This window comes from Pteronotus mesoamericanus, unplaced genomic scaffold, assembly GCF_021234165.1.
Source record: "Pteronotus mesoamericanus isolate MK-2021 breed Mesoamerican mustached bat unplaced genomic scaffold, CSHL_Meso_final scaffold_118, whole genome shotgun sequence".
NCBI lineage: Eukaryota > Metazoa > Chordata > Mammalia > Chiroptera > Mormoopidae > Pteronotus > Pteronotus mesoamericanus.
This window is the reverse complement of record NW_026555301.1, coordinates 7,344,221-7,360,620: the sequence shown is the minus strand read 5'-3', so window position 1 is coordinate 7,360,620 and position 16,400 is coordinate 7,344,221. Positions and strand designations below refer to the sequence as shown.

At 36.1% G+C, this 16,400-nt stretch overlaps 1 protein-coding gene across 2 annotated transcripts in view; it reads left to right on the top strand.

Moving 5' to 3' along the window:
* The window catches only part of LDLRAD4 (low density lipoprotein receptor class A domain containing 4), a 658,664-nt gene that overhangs the window by 320,774 nt on the left and 321,490 nt on the right, over positions 1-16,400 (top strand). For both annotated transcript variants that reach the window (XM_054587317.1, XM_054587316.1), the window contains one exon: positions 13,086-13,226. In XM_054587317.1, the coding sequence (XP_054443292.1) occupies positions 13,086-13,226 (141 nt within the window). The remainder of the gene's footprint in view (positions 1-13,085; positions 13,227-16,400) is intronic.

Below are 16,400 nucleotides of genomic sequence, written 5' to 3'. Positions count from 1 at the left end.
AAGATATATTCCAAGCAATGAAAAACAAAGGTCTGCAACCAAGACTGCTCTACCCAGCAAGGCTCTCAATTAAGACAGAAGGTGAAATAAGGAGTTTCCCAGACAAAAGAAGATTAAAAGGATACATCTCCACCAAACCACAACTTCAAGATATGGTAAAGGGACTGCTTTAAAAAGATGAAGAAAAAGATAAAGAGAAGAAGACAGGTAGAAAGGGAAAAAAAATATAAGTACCTATCAATAATAACTTTAAATGTAAATGGACTAAACACCTCTATCAAAAGACACAGGATAGCTGAATGGATAAGAAAACACGACCCACACATATGCTGCCTACAAGAGGCCCACCTCAGAACAAAGGACCTACACAGACTGAAAGTAAAGGGATGGAAAAAAATATTCGAAGCAAATTGACAGGAAAAAAAAAAGGTGAGGTAGCAATACTTATATCAGACAAAACAGATTTCAAGACAAATGCCATAAAAAGAAACCCAGAAGGACACTTTATAAAACTCAAAGGAAGAATCCATTAAGAAGAAATAAACATTGCAAACACATATGCACCCAACATAGGAGCACCCCAATATATAAGGATAATCTTGGAGGACTTCAAAAAAGGTATAAATGACAACACACTGATAATAGGGGATTTTCACACCACGCTGTCAAAAATGGACAGATCTTCCAAACAAAACAACAAGGATATTGTAGAACTGAATGATACATTAGATCAAATGGACTTAACTGACATATATAAAATCTTTCATCCCAGAAAAGCAAAATATACATTCCTTTCATTTGTACATGGGATGTTTTCAAAGATAGATCACATGATAGGACACAAAAAAAGCCTCAACAAATTCAGGAAAATTGAAATAAGAACCATTTTCTCGGGCCACAAGGGCTTGAAGCTGGAAACCAACCTCAGGGAAAAACCGCGAAATATTTCAAACTCATGGAGACTAAATAGCACACTATTAAACAATGAATGGGTCAATAATGAGATAAGACAAGAAATCAAAAAGTTTCTGGAAGCCAATGAAAATGATCGCACAACAGTCCAATACCTATGGGACACAGCAAAGGCAGTCCTGAGAGGGAAGTTCATAGCAACACAAGCCTGTGAAAAAAAGATAGAATCATTTCCAATAAACGACCTAATACTACAATTTCAGTAACTGGAGAAACAACAACAAACAAATACCAGAGCAAGTAGAAGGAAGGAAATATTCAAGATCAGAGCAGAACTGGATGACATAGACACTAAAAGAACACTTCAAAGGATCAACCAGTCCAGGAGCTGATTCATTAAAAAAGATAGATGAAATCAATGAGCTTTTAAGCAGACTGATCAAGAAAAAAAGGGAGAGGACCCAAATAAATAATAGCGGAAATGAAAGAGGAGAAATAACAACTGATACCACAGAAATACAAAGATTGTAAGAAATTACTATGAACAATTATATGCCTAGAAATTTGAAAACCTCGACAAATTTGTCAAATTTGTCCACTTCATCGAGGTTTTCAAATTTCTAGAAAAGTATAATCTTCCAACACTGAATAAAGAAGAAGCAGAAAGCCTGAACAGATTGATAATTGCTGCTGAAATTGAAGCAGTAATCAAAAAACTCCTGGCACACTAAAGCACTGGACCAGTTTCACAGGAGGATTTTACAAAACATTTAAGGAAGAGCTAACATCTGTCCTTCTCAGACTATTCCAAAAAATCCAAGGTATGGGAAGACTCCCAGATTATTCTTATGAGGCCAGCATCATCCTAATCCCAAAACCAGATAAAGACACAACAAAGAAATAAAACTACAGGCCAGTATCACTTATGAACATAGACGTTAATATCCTCAACAAAATATTGGCATGCCACATCCAGCAATACATTAAAAGGATCATCCATCATGATCAAGAGGGATTCATCCCAGACATGCAAGGATGGTTCAATATTTGGAAATCAATAAATGTAATACATCACATAAACAAAAGGAAAAACAGAAACCACATGATCATCACAATAGATGTGGAAAAAGCATCTGATAAGGTACAGCTCCCATATATGATCAAAACACTGCATAATGGGAATAAAGGGGGTATACCTCAAAATATTAAACGCCATATAAGAAAAACCTACAGCCAACATCATACCAAATGGGCCAAAACTGAAAGTTTTCTGACTAAGATTAGGAATAAGACAAGGATGTCCACTTTCACCACTTCTATTCAACATAGTACTGGAAGTCCTAGCCACAGCAGTCAGACAAGAAAAAGAAATCAAAGGCGTTCAAATTGGAAAGGAGGAAGTAAAACTATCATTTTTTTCAGATGACATCATAGTACATAGAAAACTCCATAGACTCCACCAAAAAAATACTCGGTCTAATAAGTGAATTTGGCAAAACAGCAGGATACAAAGTCAATATTCAGAAATCGAAAGCATTTTTGTACACCAACAATGAAACATCAGAAGGAGAAATCGGGAAAAAATCCCATTTGCTATAGCAACAAGAAAAATAAAGTACCTAGGAATAAATGTAACCAAAGAGGTAAAAGACCTGTATGCAGAAAACTATACAACATTGAAGAAAGAAATTAAGGAAGACACAAATAAATGGAAGCATATACCGTGTTGATGGATTGGAAGAAGTAACATCATCAAAATGTCCACACTACCCAAAGCAATTTATACATTGAACACAGTCCCTATTATACTACCAATGACGTATTTCACAGACACAGAACAGAAATTTCAAAAATTTATACAGAACCATAAACGACCCTGAATAGCTGCAGCAATTTTTGTGAAAGAAAAACAAAGCAGGAGGAATCTCAATACTGGGCATAAAATTATATTACAAGGCCACTGTAATCAAAACAGTCTGGTACTGGCACAATAACAGACACATAGATGAGTGCAACAGAATAGAAAGCCAGAAATAAACCCATTTCTCCATGGTAAATTAATATTCGACAAAGGGGGCAGAAGCATACTGGAGTAAAAAAAAGCATCTTCAACACATGGTTTTCAGAGAGCTGGACAGGTACATGTAGAAAATTGAAATTCAACCAAAAACTGACACCACACAAAAAAATAAACTCAAGATGGATAGAAGACTTAAATATAAGTCACAACACCATAAAAGTCCTAGAGGAGAACATTGGCAAAAAACTCTCAGATATCCCACAAAGCAGTATTTTCACTGATATGTCCCCTTGTGCAAGGGACATAACGGAAAGAATAAACAAGTGGGACCTCATCAAAATAAGAAGCTCCTGCACGGCTAAAGAAAACATCAGCCAAATGAAAAGGGAACCAACTGTATGGGAAAATTTATTTGCCATTGATATATCAGATAGGGGTTTGATCTCCAAAATATATAAAGAACTTACATGACTCCACTCCAAGAGGACAAATAATTCAATTAAAAAATGGGTAAGGGGAGTGAACAGACACTTCTCCAAGGAGGAGATACAGAGGGCCCAGAGACATATGAAATGATGCTCAGCATCAGTAGCCATCAGAGAATTGCAAATTAAAACCACAATGAGATACCACTTCACACACCGGTCAGAATGGCCATCATAAACAGATCAACAAACAAGGAGTGCTGGCGAGGCTGCGGAGAAAAGGGAACCCTAGTACACTGTTGGTGGGAATGCAGACTGGTGCAGCCTCTATGGAAAACAGTGTGGAATTTCCTGACAAAAGCTAAAAATGGAACTGCCTTTTGTCCCAGAAATTCCACTGCTGGTATTATACTCTAAGAATTCCAAAACACCAATTCCAAAGAACCTATGCACCCCAATATTCATAGGAGTACAATTTACATATCCAAGTGCTGGGAACAACCTAAGTGCCCATCAGTAAATGGTACATTTACACAATGGAATGTTATGGTGCAGAAAGAAGGAAAGAGCTACTACCCTTCGAGGCAGTATGAATGGAACTGGAGAGAATTATGCTAAGTGAAATAAGCCAGGTGGTGAAAGACAAATACCATATGATCTCACCTATAAGTGGAACATAACCAACAAAACAAACAAGCAAGGAAAATATATCCAGTAATACTGAAAGAGAACAGAAACCAACAGAATTAAGAGGCACTTATCTTAAGAGGTGCACTGATATAGATGGGTTTCTAGAACACTCACTTAGTAGAGGAAGCCTGTACTATGAGGGTCCCACCCTCCAGAAGATAATTCACTTTTTATGGGGCCCCCTCATAAGTGTCTAATTAGTATTTTGTACACCTGAAACTGGTGATATAATATTTTATGTCAACTGTACTGAAAAATAAAAAAATAATAAAGGAAAAAAGTAATAGTAAGAAACTGTAGAAATGTCCAGGCATTTGATAACTGTATCAATTAGGGTTTCCTGGAGAATAAAACCAACTTCATGTGCCCCCTGCTGGGGACCTGGCCAGGCATGTGCCCTACACTGGAAATTGAACCAGTGACCCTTTGGTTCACAGGCTGGCACTTAATACTGAGCCACACCATCTAGGGCCTATCTATCTTGATATACTTGTGTACTATGGAATACTACTAGGCCATAAAAAAGAAGATTTTACTTGTGAGATCATGGCTAGATCTGGAGAACATTATGCTAAGTGAAGTAAGCCAGTCAGAGATAGATAAATACCACATGATTTCACTCATATGCGGAATTTAATGAACAAACTGAGCTAACAAGCAAAATAGAGACACTCATAGAGAGCAAGCTGACAGCTCTGGGGGGTTGGGGTGCAGTCAAAGGGAAGAGGAATCAAGCAAAAAAGAAAAAGGACTCATGGACATGAACAACAGTGTGCTGACTGCAGTGGGAAGGGGTGGGTAGAGGTGGAAGAGGGTATAAGGGGGATAAATGGTAATGGGAAAATTCAATAAAAATATTTTAAATTTATTCATTCATTGGTTTTAAACATAGTAAAGAAACAATGCTATTTTCTAATTCAAGTCCTAAAGGACTTGACTGACTTAAAAAATTTTATCATTGTTCAATTACAATTGTCCCCATTTTTCCCCATTACTCTCCCCTGTCCTACCCACCCCCTACCTCTCACATTCAATCCTCCCCCACCCCCCGCATTGTCTTTGTCCATGGTTCCTTTATACATGTTCCTTAACTTGACCCTTCCCCTTCTTTCTCCTGTTATCCCCCTCCCCCACCCCTCTGGTCACTGTCAGTTTGTTCTTTATTTCCATGTCTCTGGTTCTATTTTGCTCAACTTGACTGACTTTTAAAATGTCTCATGGTATTTTGATGAAAGTTGAGTAGTTTCTTAAGCTGCTGTAAGGGGTAATTTTAGTATTAGAAGTCTAAAGTCTGAAAGCAACTTGAAGTTTGAAGAACACATTTTTCACTTATAAAGAATTTCAGACACATTAAAATCTTTTCAGAACCCAAATCAACACCACAATGGGGTCAATAACCCTTATCACAAAATGGATTGAGTTAAAAAAAATTTTTGTTAGTATATTCAACAGGAGGCTCTTCTATGTTAATTTTATTATATGGGAAAATATCCTTTTATCATGTCATATTCTTCTTTCTGAAGGACAAGTATTTCATAGCACCACTTAAGATATGACCTTGATTAAATGCTTATGGGGTAACTTAATTCATTACACAGAATATAAACCTTCAAATTAAATTCTCCTTTGTTCCAAATTTATGACCAGGAAAGTCGACCTCTTTGAGTGAAGGAAGAGTGTGATTAGTAATGCAGTGTCTTTTAATGTGACTCTCACTCAGCATGTTGCGCAGATTGCTGATCACTCTGTGATGTTAGGTGGAGCACACTCAACTTCTGTACATCTCTTCTCAGATCTAAGGAGATCAATGTTGATAAAATGTGAGATATCAAGTCTTTTACAGGTTACTCAAAATGTATTTTTAACATTGAAAAATTCTATAAGAAAATGTGCATATATCATCCTTATGCCATTCATATGTTCTCAAAAGCTGACAGTTGAGAATAGCTTTAAGGATTAGTTTTTAATTTCTGAAGATTTTCAAAACTTTATCTTCATAATTTGCTAAATCACTACTTTCTGGATGCTGTAATTTTGGCTCCCTTTATAGAAATTACTCCAGTATTCCAACATCACTGAAGGCTGATAAGAAAATTAATATGGGGAGCCCTTTTCCTTTTTTGATAAAATATGTCTAAGATAACCTCCATATTATTGTACTGCACCCTTTAATAAAAAGAGAGACAGATCCTCACAATTCTGAGGATCAAGAGAAAGTCTGTTTCTGATTGATTGGAATGCCTACTCCCATGCACCAGTGAGGGCTCACCACCAAGCTTCAGGTCTCCTTGCCTCCATAGCAGCTCACGAGCTTGGAGTTCAGTATAGTGACAGATTATTAGAACTCTCTTCAGTCACAAAGTTTTTCTCCTTTCCCCTACATTTCTAGGTTTGTGATTTTGGTGTTTTAATCAGTTCTCCATTTTTATTGAACTTTACTTTTATGATAGGTAATCTTGTATCTTGCAGGCAAGTAGGAAATTTTTTTAATATATATATAATGTATAGATATAAATGAAACTATTGTTAACATCTCTACACTAGGAAATATAAACTTCTTTTTATTATAGTAAAATTATTTATCTTAATTTTAGAAATCTATCAATTCTTTACTTACAGGTTGTTAATGGTTAAGTTTCTTTGTTATTCACAATGTAAGAACATGACTGACAGAAGGTTCCAGATTTTAATGTCAGAAATATTGGAGCCAGAATTTCAATTTTCAGGTTTGTGAATGATAGAAGTGTGAATTGAATGAGTCAATGTTGCTATATGAATTTTAACAAAAATATCTATGGTAGACTACTTTGCCAGTTCACAAAAAAACAAAAACAAAAAACAGACTGCTTTGCAGTTGTGACGTAATACTCCATATAGGTCTTTATTTTGTGACTGAGATCATGTCTGTGAAAACTAGGCTTTCAAAAGAGCATAGGAAAAATTGAGAACCACTGTTTGTTGGCTCCCCTTCCCAGCTTTATTGCTATATAATCAACATATATAGCATTGTGAATGTTTAAGGTGTATGTGTTGATTTGATACACTTACATATTGCAAAATGATATTCACCATAACATTAGCTAAAACTCGACTCACATCACCTAATTACTATTTTTTTTTTGTGGTGAGAATGTTTAATATCTACTCTTTTAACAACTTTCAAATACTTTTTCTTGCCTTTTAACTAATAAAGTGCTGATTCTACCAAGTGGATTAACTGGTCTCTGAGATGCAGATTTGTTCTCCTGGAAGTCAAGATTGAGCATTAATCTTTTAATGTCCTGTCCACATTTGTTTAGAATATTCAAATTGTTAAGCTACTAGTCTTTAACATTTTTATACAGTTTTTGTATAAAAATTTTGAATTCACAGAATACCCTACAATATTCCATTTTTCTTGGTTTTCTTGATACCATTTTTCCTGGTATCATTAATATTGCTTTAAAAAAGTAACAAAATAGCAATACAGATCCTTACTCTTAATCATCTTTTTCTTTTTCCCTCTCAAGTATAGCTTACTCCAACTGGTTAATCTTAATTTGTACTTAAGTAGAATGACATTTAGGACAAAAAGGGTTTTTTCTCCTAGTTTGGTAGATATATTGGATTTTTTGATCCATTGCAGGGAATTTGTTTTCCAACTTTGGGTAACTTAAAAATTCCCCGTGGACTGTTTCCTCATTCGTGACATGATAGGTTGGACTACTTTGTTTCTAGGACCCTCTAAACATTAGAATTTATGAATCTATATCAATTCAAAGTCACTGAAATTCATCACTGAAATTAAGGAAGACCCCAAATTTGGAGAAAATTCTTTATTGCTAAGAGTATATAAAGTGATTATAAAATCTATTGTTGATTATAGATATTTTTTCACAAGATATTACATAGAGAATTATGCCAGAGAGGAATACCGTTTTCTTCATTTAAAAAGTCCCAACCTTACGGAAAAGGAGTTATTTAAATATTATAATTTAAAAAATTAAATCTATTCCTCTTGAAGGAAAAACTGGTTCCTGAGTTCATTCTGTGTTTCATTCCAATATTGTACATCTGAAATAACCATGAATTTGTAGCCATAATGTTTCCAATATTTAACAACCTTTAATTTCCTTCAACTTCTGACTTGTCAGAAATACTCAGATTCTACAGATAATGGTTAAAATATAATAGGAAAACACTTTTTCTTTTCTGTCTTCTTTCCCTGACTTGTGCTTTACTTCATTGAGGATGTTTCCTGGATTTAGTATGTCAAAATGTAGTTTTGGGGTCCCAAAGTTTTTGAGATATCTCGTTGACAGTACAGAGCTGTAGCAACCAGGTCCTATATCCAGTAATCATCAAAACCCCTGCCTATTTTAAGAGATTAATTTTTAAGTTTCTGTTTTGTTTTTTAGTAAATTAGCAAATACCTTCTAAATATTCCAATAAAATACTATTAGTTAAAGAGAGGGCTTAATACAAGCGAGTTATGTACTTCTCACGAAGCAGTGGTTCTCCATGTTGGCTGCCCATCACAATCATTCTAAGAGTCTCTAGACTCCCACTTCCCAGTCCTCAACTCAGTCTACTGAGAGCAGTGACTAGGGCTAGAGCTCAGCCATCACTAGTGTTGAAAGATGCCCAGGTGATTCCAGTATGCAGATGCAGTTAGAATCTCTCTTTAGGGTCCTTAGTTTGTTTGAAATATCACAATAACCCAGGTGTTAGAGGACCATCACCTAACTTAATGGGTTTTTGGATAGCAAAATGTGGTAGAGATAGCCTTGCAGTGTAAGCCAGGATTGAGCTGGAAGCCTGCCTCACCAGTTACATTAACTTGGAAACACATTTTACTCTGGTCTGAAATTTTATCCCAGTTTTACCATTAGTTTTCAACACTTAATTATAACATTCTCTATATCATATCAAGAAGCAAAAAAATAAAAAAAAAAGAAAAAAGTTGATAGCTTCAAAATTTCAATCCAGTAGTTTTGGTTCAAGGAACCATGTGATGGAGAGAACTTTAGTTTGATATTCAGTTAATGACTCATGCTTGAGAAAATTCAGCTTTTAGGAATTCGAAATTCAGTGGGTTGATGTTTATATTTCCATTATCTAAGAAGTAAGAGATTTCTGAGCAAATCAGTAGCATAACCCTTGTTAATGTGTCCTGAATGTGGCAAGCCTATGGAGAAAATAGAAGCCATTTTGAGAACTTTGTTAAATTAATGTTCATCAATTAATGTTAAAGGCACAGGATAGTGCCTAAAGAATAGGATGGAGTACAGCCCAAACCCTTGTAGGCCACATTGGATGTGAGTTCACTGAACTCTGTAAAAATCAATATTTGAAAATAGAATTTACTTTTATAAGACTTTAAAATAAATTTGTAAACACCTCACTATCAACTTACACAATTAAATACACACAGGCACATAAACATCTTACATTGATGATCTGTGAATTTTTTTAGCAGTATCCTGGCAGGATTTTTTCCTAGCAGAAGCTTGACAGGATTCACATAGTTCCAACTCAGTGGACAGCTGGTAACAAAAAAATAAGGAAAAGCAACCCAGGACATCTCTCTCTCTCTCTCTCTCTCTCTCTCACACACACACACACACACACACACACACACACTGATGCTGACTATCACAGCCTCTTCATTCCTCAATTTTATCTGTCTAGAATATGGGTGGCAGGCCTGGATCAAGTCCAAGGTTCTTTTGACTTTAAAATTCTGTTATTCAAATAAAAAACTGGCATTCAGCACACTAGTGCCTCCTTCAGCTAAACTAAAAACACATGGGACTGCAAAGAGAATAACCTATTGTGAAAAGACATAACATAAATCCTCAAAAGTATTTATTTCTGTGACCCAGTATGAAAGGAGATTGCAATTTTCCATTTGTTTACATTCTCTAAAAGAGTATAAAAAAAGACACCAACCACAGTCCCTGACCTAGTTTAGAATAACATGTGAACACATCCCAAATGCACAAGCACAAGTTTGTTGCTAGCTGTACTGTCCAGGTTAAAAATACTCCGCATTGGGTGTTATCCAGGCCGTGTGGTAAGAGTGCTGCTGAAACCAAACTCTCTCTTCCCATTAAGTAGCAAGATTAAAATGCAAGCTGTTTGAAAACACATTTATAAAGTGCCATTAACAAAAAAAAATATTGATTGATTTTAAAGAGACAGGAAAGGAGAGGGAGAGTGGGGCTGAGGAGGGGGAGAGAGAGAGACATTAATTTGTTTCCACTTACTTATGCATTCATTGGCTGACTCTTGTCCTGTGCCCTGTACATGCCCTCACCAGGGATTGGACATGCAACCAAGGCATATTAGGACGACATTCTAACCAAGTGAGCTATTTGGCTGGCCAGATCCTGAAGTGACTTTTTTTAAAAAAACTTAATGGGAAAAAAAGAATGTCATGTAAAGGATTTACCTTCCTTTCAGAAAGAAATATTGGAGTTCAATATACCAACTGTAAAAAGGATATCAAGCCAAAAACAAGTACTCCTGAAGTTGAAATGTTGATTAGAAAAACATGGACAATGGGGCGGGGATTGACTGTGGAAGTGGGGGGAAGGGCTGGGAGGAGCAAAGGTGGAAAAATTAGGACAGCTGCGATAGCATAAACAATTAAAAAATAATTTTCCTCTAAAAAAGAAATAATGCTCTACTAAATAGTTTTGAAGGTTCACTTTTGTGTTCTCTGATTATTAAGACAGATTCTTAAATGATAAACCAGTGCAAGATGTGTGAATATTTGCTTTATTAAAAAGTTTAAAAATATGAAAAAGTTTTACAAATAAAATAAAAAGTACCTTATCGTGGGGAAAAAAAAGAAAAAAAAAGGGAATACCAACTTAAATTGAATCAAACTCCAAATAAAAAGAATAACTTGCTGTGATTTGAAAGGACCTCAGGTTAGACTACCATGTTCAAGTTCATGTGGTAGTTTAAACAAGCAGGAAAATGTAACCACTTCCACACTCATTTAAATTTCTTCAAGAGAGACTCAGTCTAGAGTAACAAAATATTTTCAAGGAAATGAATCATGAGATTCATTCATTCATATAACCAATAGTTTAGCCCCTTCTATGCTATGTGCCAGGCCGTAAGACATGGAAACATGAAGATGAAAGAGCAAGCCCTCTTTAAAAGGTTTAGAGTATGATTTTTTTAAAAAAAATGTGAACAGTGACTAATATATTTGCTAACTTCTCCTAAGAACTAATTTTCCTTTATATCCTTCACATCTAGGTTTCTGCACAGCAAGTAACAGGCACTTGGGGAATCACATGTTTGTGGAATAAATGAGTGGTCTAATCTGAGCCTCATAAGAACCCTGTGAAATAATTAGGGTGAATATTCTTATTTCCAATTTATAGATGAGGATATTAAGATGCAGAGATTAAGTAATTACCCATAACTAAACTGCTAATAAGTGGCAAAATCCAGCTGAGAGTCCAAATTCTCTGCCTCTCATCTCAGGCTTGCCCCATTGTTGCCTCTCAGTTTCCAAACCTGCTTTAATAAATGTGTAAGACTCATTTGTAATGAGGGCACTATCCTGTGCCTTTTGTAGAAGGAAGATCTTTACCAAGAACATCCATTTTTTTCTTTTTTCAGACACAAATCTATCTATATATAGTTATATAATTTTTCAATTTTTAATATTTTTATTGTTCAAATACATTTGTCTCCACCTTCCCGCCACCAGTTTTCCCTGCCCCTTTCCCCCACCTCACTCCCTCAATCCTTTCCCACTTTGGATTTGTCTATGGGTCTTTTATACATGTTCCTTGACTTGACCCTTCCCTTCCCTTTCCCTGCCCCCACTTCTCTCTTGCTTCTGTTGATTTCTTTTTTCTTTCAATGTGGCTAGTTATATTTTCCTTGCTTGTTCATTTTGTTGGTTAGGTTTCACTTATAGGTGAGATCATATGGTATTTGTCTTTCACCCTCTGTCTTATTTCACTTAGCATAATGCTCTCTAGTTCATCCATGCTGTCGCAAAGGGTAGTAGCTCTTTCTTCCTTTCCTCTGCGTAGTATTCCATTGTGTAAATGTACCAAAGTTTTTTGATCCACTCATTTACTGATGGGCACTTAGGCTGCTTCCAACACCTGGCTATTGTAAATTGTGTTGCTGTGAACATTGGGGTGCATAGGTTCTTTGGAATTGGTGTTTTGGGATTCTTAGGGTATAATCCCAGCAGTGGAATTGCTTGGTCAAAAGACATTTCCATTTTTAGATTTCAGAGGAAATTCCACACTGTTTTCCATAGTGGCTGCACCAGTCTGAAGTCCCACCAACAGTGTATTAGCGTTCCCTTTTCTCCATAGCCTCACCAGCACTCCTTGTTTGTTGATCTGTTTATAATGGCCATTCTGGCCAGTGTGTGAAGTGGTATCTCGTTGTGGTTTAATTTGTATTTCTCTGATGGCTAGTGATGCTGAGCATCCTTTCACAGGTCTCTGGGCCTCTAAAAAAATAAAACTAAATAAATAAAAAATACCAAAACTCATGAATTTTTGTATAGCCATTTCAATATTGAAGATGGAAGAAAATATTTAACATTTTAGGCATGTTATGCTTTATTATTTCAAGAAAGGTAAAAATACAGCTGAAATGCAAAAAAAAAAAAAAAGATTTGTGCAGTGTATGGAGAAGGGGTTGTGAATGATCGAATGTGTCAGAAGTGGTTTGCAAAGTTTCATGCTAGAGATATCCCTCTGGACGATGCTCCACGGTCAGGTAGACCACTTGAAGTTGATAGTGATTGAATCGAGACATGAACCGAGAACAATAAACGTTACACCATGCAGGAGATAGCCAACATAATCAAAATATCCAAATCAGTAAAGTTACTGGTGAAAAAAAAAAGAAAAAGAAAGAAAGTCCTTCTCTGAGTTCAGTTTCCTGGGATCTCCAGGTAGATTGAGTTCCCAAACCATTGTGGAACAAAAATGGGGAAGAAAAAAATAACTCAAGAGTATCAAATTTGCAATGACTACTTCATACTTTTCACTGTACTTTTTCAGAGTGCAAATTCACCTGCACCAGCGGTAAATGCTTGTATCTTGGTTCACTGGTCTGTAACCAACAGAATGACTGCGGGGACAACAGTGATGAAGAAAACTGTCTCCTGGTGACTGAACATCCACCTCCAGGCATCTTCAACTGTAAGTCCCTTCTATGCACCTTGGCATCACTAAGTTTGATTGTTTTTGAAATGGTTAGGAAGTAATGTCATGTGGAAATGGGAAGGATATTTTTTGGTTTTTTTCTGAGAAGAAAAGAGATTTGCATGTTTACAAAGGGAATTTTTTCTTCTTTTAGGATAGAAAGACGGTGTCTTTAAAAGTTGGAAATGTATTCTCTTTACAGAGATGGCCAGTGGCACTCACTGTGTTTTGGAATAAATAGGCTTTTCCTACGTATCTTAATAGCACTGACTGGGTTCCAAGAAAAAATATATTGATTTAGTATTCTCCCCATCAATTCTGTAGAATTTTTAAGAGTAATTTTAAACATTTTTAAAATAATTTTAAATAAGCAAAGAACGATATGTGGAGAGTCCATAATTAATCATGTAATTAAAATAATAAAATAGAAAAATTTACATTGGGCTTTTAAAAAAGGTTCTGATTGTGTGTTTTTCTATTCAGTACTGGATGGGAACAACTTAAGTGAGGTGTTTATGTATGTGAATTTCAAGTTAAGGCTTTGAGCATTTCTTGAACTTAAGGTGAAATCAGAGTTTGAAGTTCATTGATTTTTGATCTTATGATTTTTATGAGAAGGAAGAAAAGAAAAGACATTTTTGAAACACTGTTGAACTTTTCTTAGGAGAAATGACTTATTGTTTCCTTGGGCTGAGTGAAGTGGGTTGAGGGTTTTTTGTGGTAGTTGGCCCTGGAGGAATGTTTACAGCACTGACACCCTGAGGTCTGGGGTCTTCTTATCGAGATAACTTCATGAAACATTCATCTTATCTCCAGTTTTACTGACATTATTTTGAGGAGTTATATTTGTTTTTATTTACAGCTCTTAAATTTTTGTTATGAAAAATATACTATATAAGTGTTGATACTGTAATGTAAAGTGGGAAGAGATTTTTAAAAAGAAACAATTTTCTCTATTCCTACTATATTTTTATATTGGGCGAAAGCTCAGAAAATGACTGTGTCTACTAAATTTTAAGCCTGCTATTTATGCTTGCTAAATTCAAAAGTCTAATAGTGCAACAGTTTTCCTGAAATTTTTCTGATTTTTTAAGTGTGTTCTTAAGAGTCCCATCTCTATACTTTCAGAAGACAGTTTAAAGTTAGGCACGCGCTTTCTTGCTCTTTGGTTCATGTGTTTCCTCTGGTGGTGTTTGTGCAATAGCCTTTGCAGTCCTCAACACCATAATTGGCATAATGCAGCTTTCCTGGATACAGAGAATGGGTCTCCAGAGTGACTGATTATCCTGCCTGCTTCAAGCCAGAATGCTGGGATCCTGGCCCTGGCACTTACCTAACAGTCAGGCAGCTAGCTCTGTGGCCTTATCTGCGCAGTGTGTCATGAAAATGGATATTGTGAGGATTAGGTGGGATGGTCCACATAAAGCAATTAGAACAGAATTTTGCTAGTACTATGCTCTTGACATAGGCCAGCTAGACTCAAGCCACGGGTGTTAGAAGGAAAAGAACAATGTAAAGGCATTTTCTTGTTTTATTTTCTCTAGACTTGAGTAACAGCAAATACATACATGATAAAATATGAAGAGACTATTAGGACTGTGTGTGGTACCTTGACTAGATTTGAAAGGTCTGTGTAAAAAGCAGGCAGTGCTTGGGTCACTTCACAGACTGTTTCTCTGAATCTTGAAGGTGCTTCTCCTTTAATTCAAAGTCTTTACACTGCAGTTCTATTGTATCAGACCCCTTCCCTTCCCTTTCCCTCCCTTCCACCCTTTCCCATCAGTATTCTTTCATGGTTTTAAAAAATATATTTCCAGATATCTTTTTTATATATTTTTATATATGTGAATATTTAATTTTGCTTAGGAGCCAGTGGAGTACTTATATCTATAAATGATTCAACATTCCCCAGGCAGCTATAAGAATTTGCCTTAACAGAGGAATCTGAAGATCCTGTTGGCAAACTACTGGTCCCTTTTAAAACTTGTTGTATCCTTATGGCTAAAGTGGAAGACTATTTACAATGCACTCTCTTTTCAGAAGACTAGAGAGCTAGGAGAAAGAATGACAAAGGCAAGACCATGGCTGTGCGTTCAGTTCAAGATTCAACTTAAAGAAGTGATTGAACCCCATTAAGGCTTAGTTTCTCTATCTCTAATGTGTAGAACACACTTAGAATAAGCCTACATAATCACATCATCCCTAGTGGGAAAGCTTTCAGTTTTTGCCCATTGAGTATGATATTGGCTGTAGGTTTTTCATATATGGCCTTTATTGCATTGAGGATGCCCCATTTAATCCCATTTTGCTGAGTGTTTTCATCATAAATGGGTGCTGTACCTTTTTTTTTTTCATGGAAACAAAATTAAAAGTAAATTTCTTTTATTTTTTTAATTTATATTAATTTACTTTTTCAAATACATTTGTCTCTGCCTCCCCCCACCACATTCCCTTGCCCCCTCCCTTCTTCCCTCCGTCAGCTCTTCCCCTTTGGTTTTGTCCATGAGTCCTTGCTATATGTTCCTTGAATTTTCCCTTCCCTCCCTTTAACCTGCCCCCCCTCCCTCCTTCCCTCTTGTCTCTGTTGATTTCTTTTCCTTTCAGTGTTGCTGGTCTTATTTTCCTTGCATCTTTGTATTGTTGGTTAGGTTCCACTTATAGGTGAGATCATATGGTATTTGTCTTTCGCCCCCTGGCTTATTTCGCTTAGCATAATGCTCTCGAGTTCCATCCATGCTGTCGCGAAGTTTAGTAGTTCTTATCGAATGCTTTTTCTGCATCTATTGAGATGATCATGTCGTTTTTGTCTTTTCTTTTATTTATGTGATGTATTATGTTTATTGACTTGCGCATATTGAACCATCCCTGCATCCCTGGGATGAATTCCACTTGATCATGGTGGATAATCTTTTGAATATATTTCTGGATGCGGTTTGCCAATATTTTGTTGAGGATTTTAGCATCTATGTTCATCAGCAAAATTGGCTTGTAGTTTTCTTTCTTTGTAGGGTCTTTATCTGGTTTTGGGATTAGGGTGATGCTGGCCTCATAGAAAGAGTCTGGGAGTCTTCCCTCCTCTTGGATTTTTTGGAATAGTCTGAGAAGGACAGGGGTTAGCTCTTCCTTAAATGTTTTATAAAATTCTCCTGTGAAACCGTCCGGCCCTGGGCT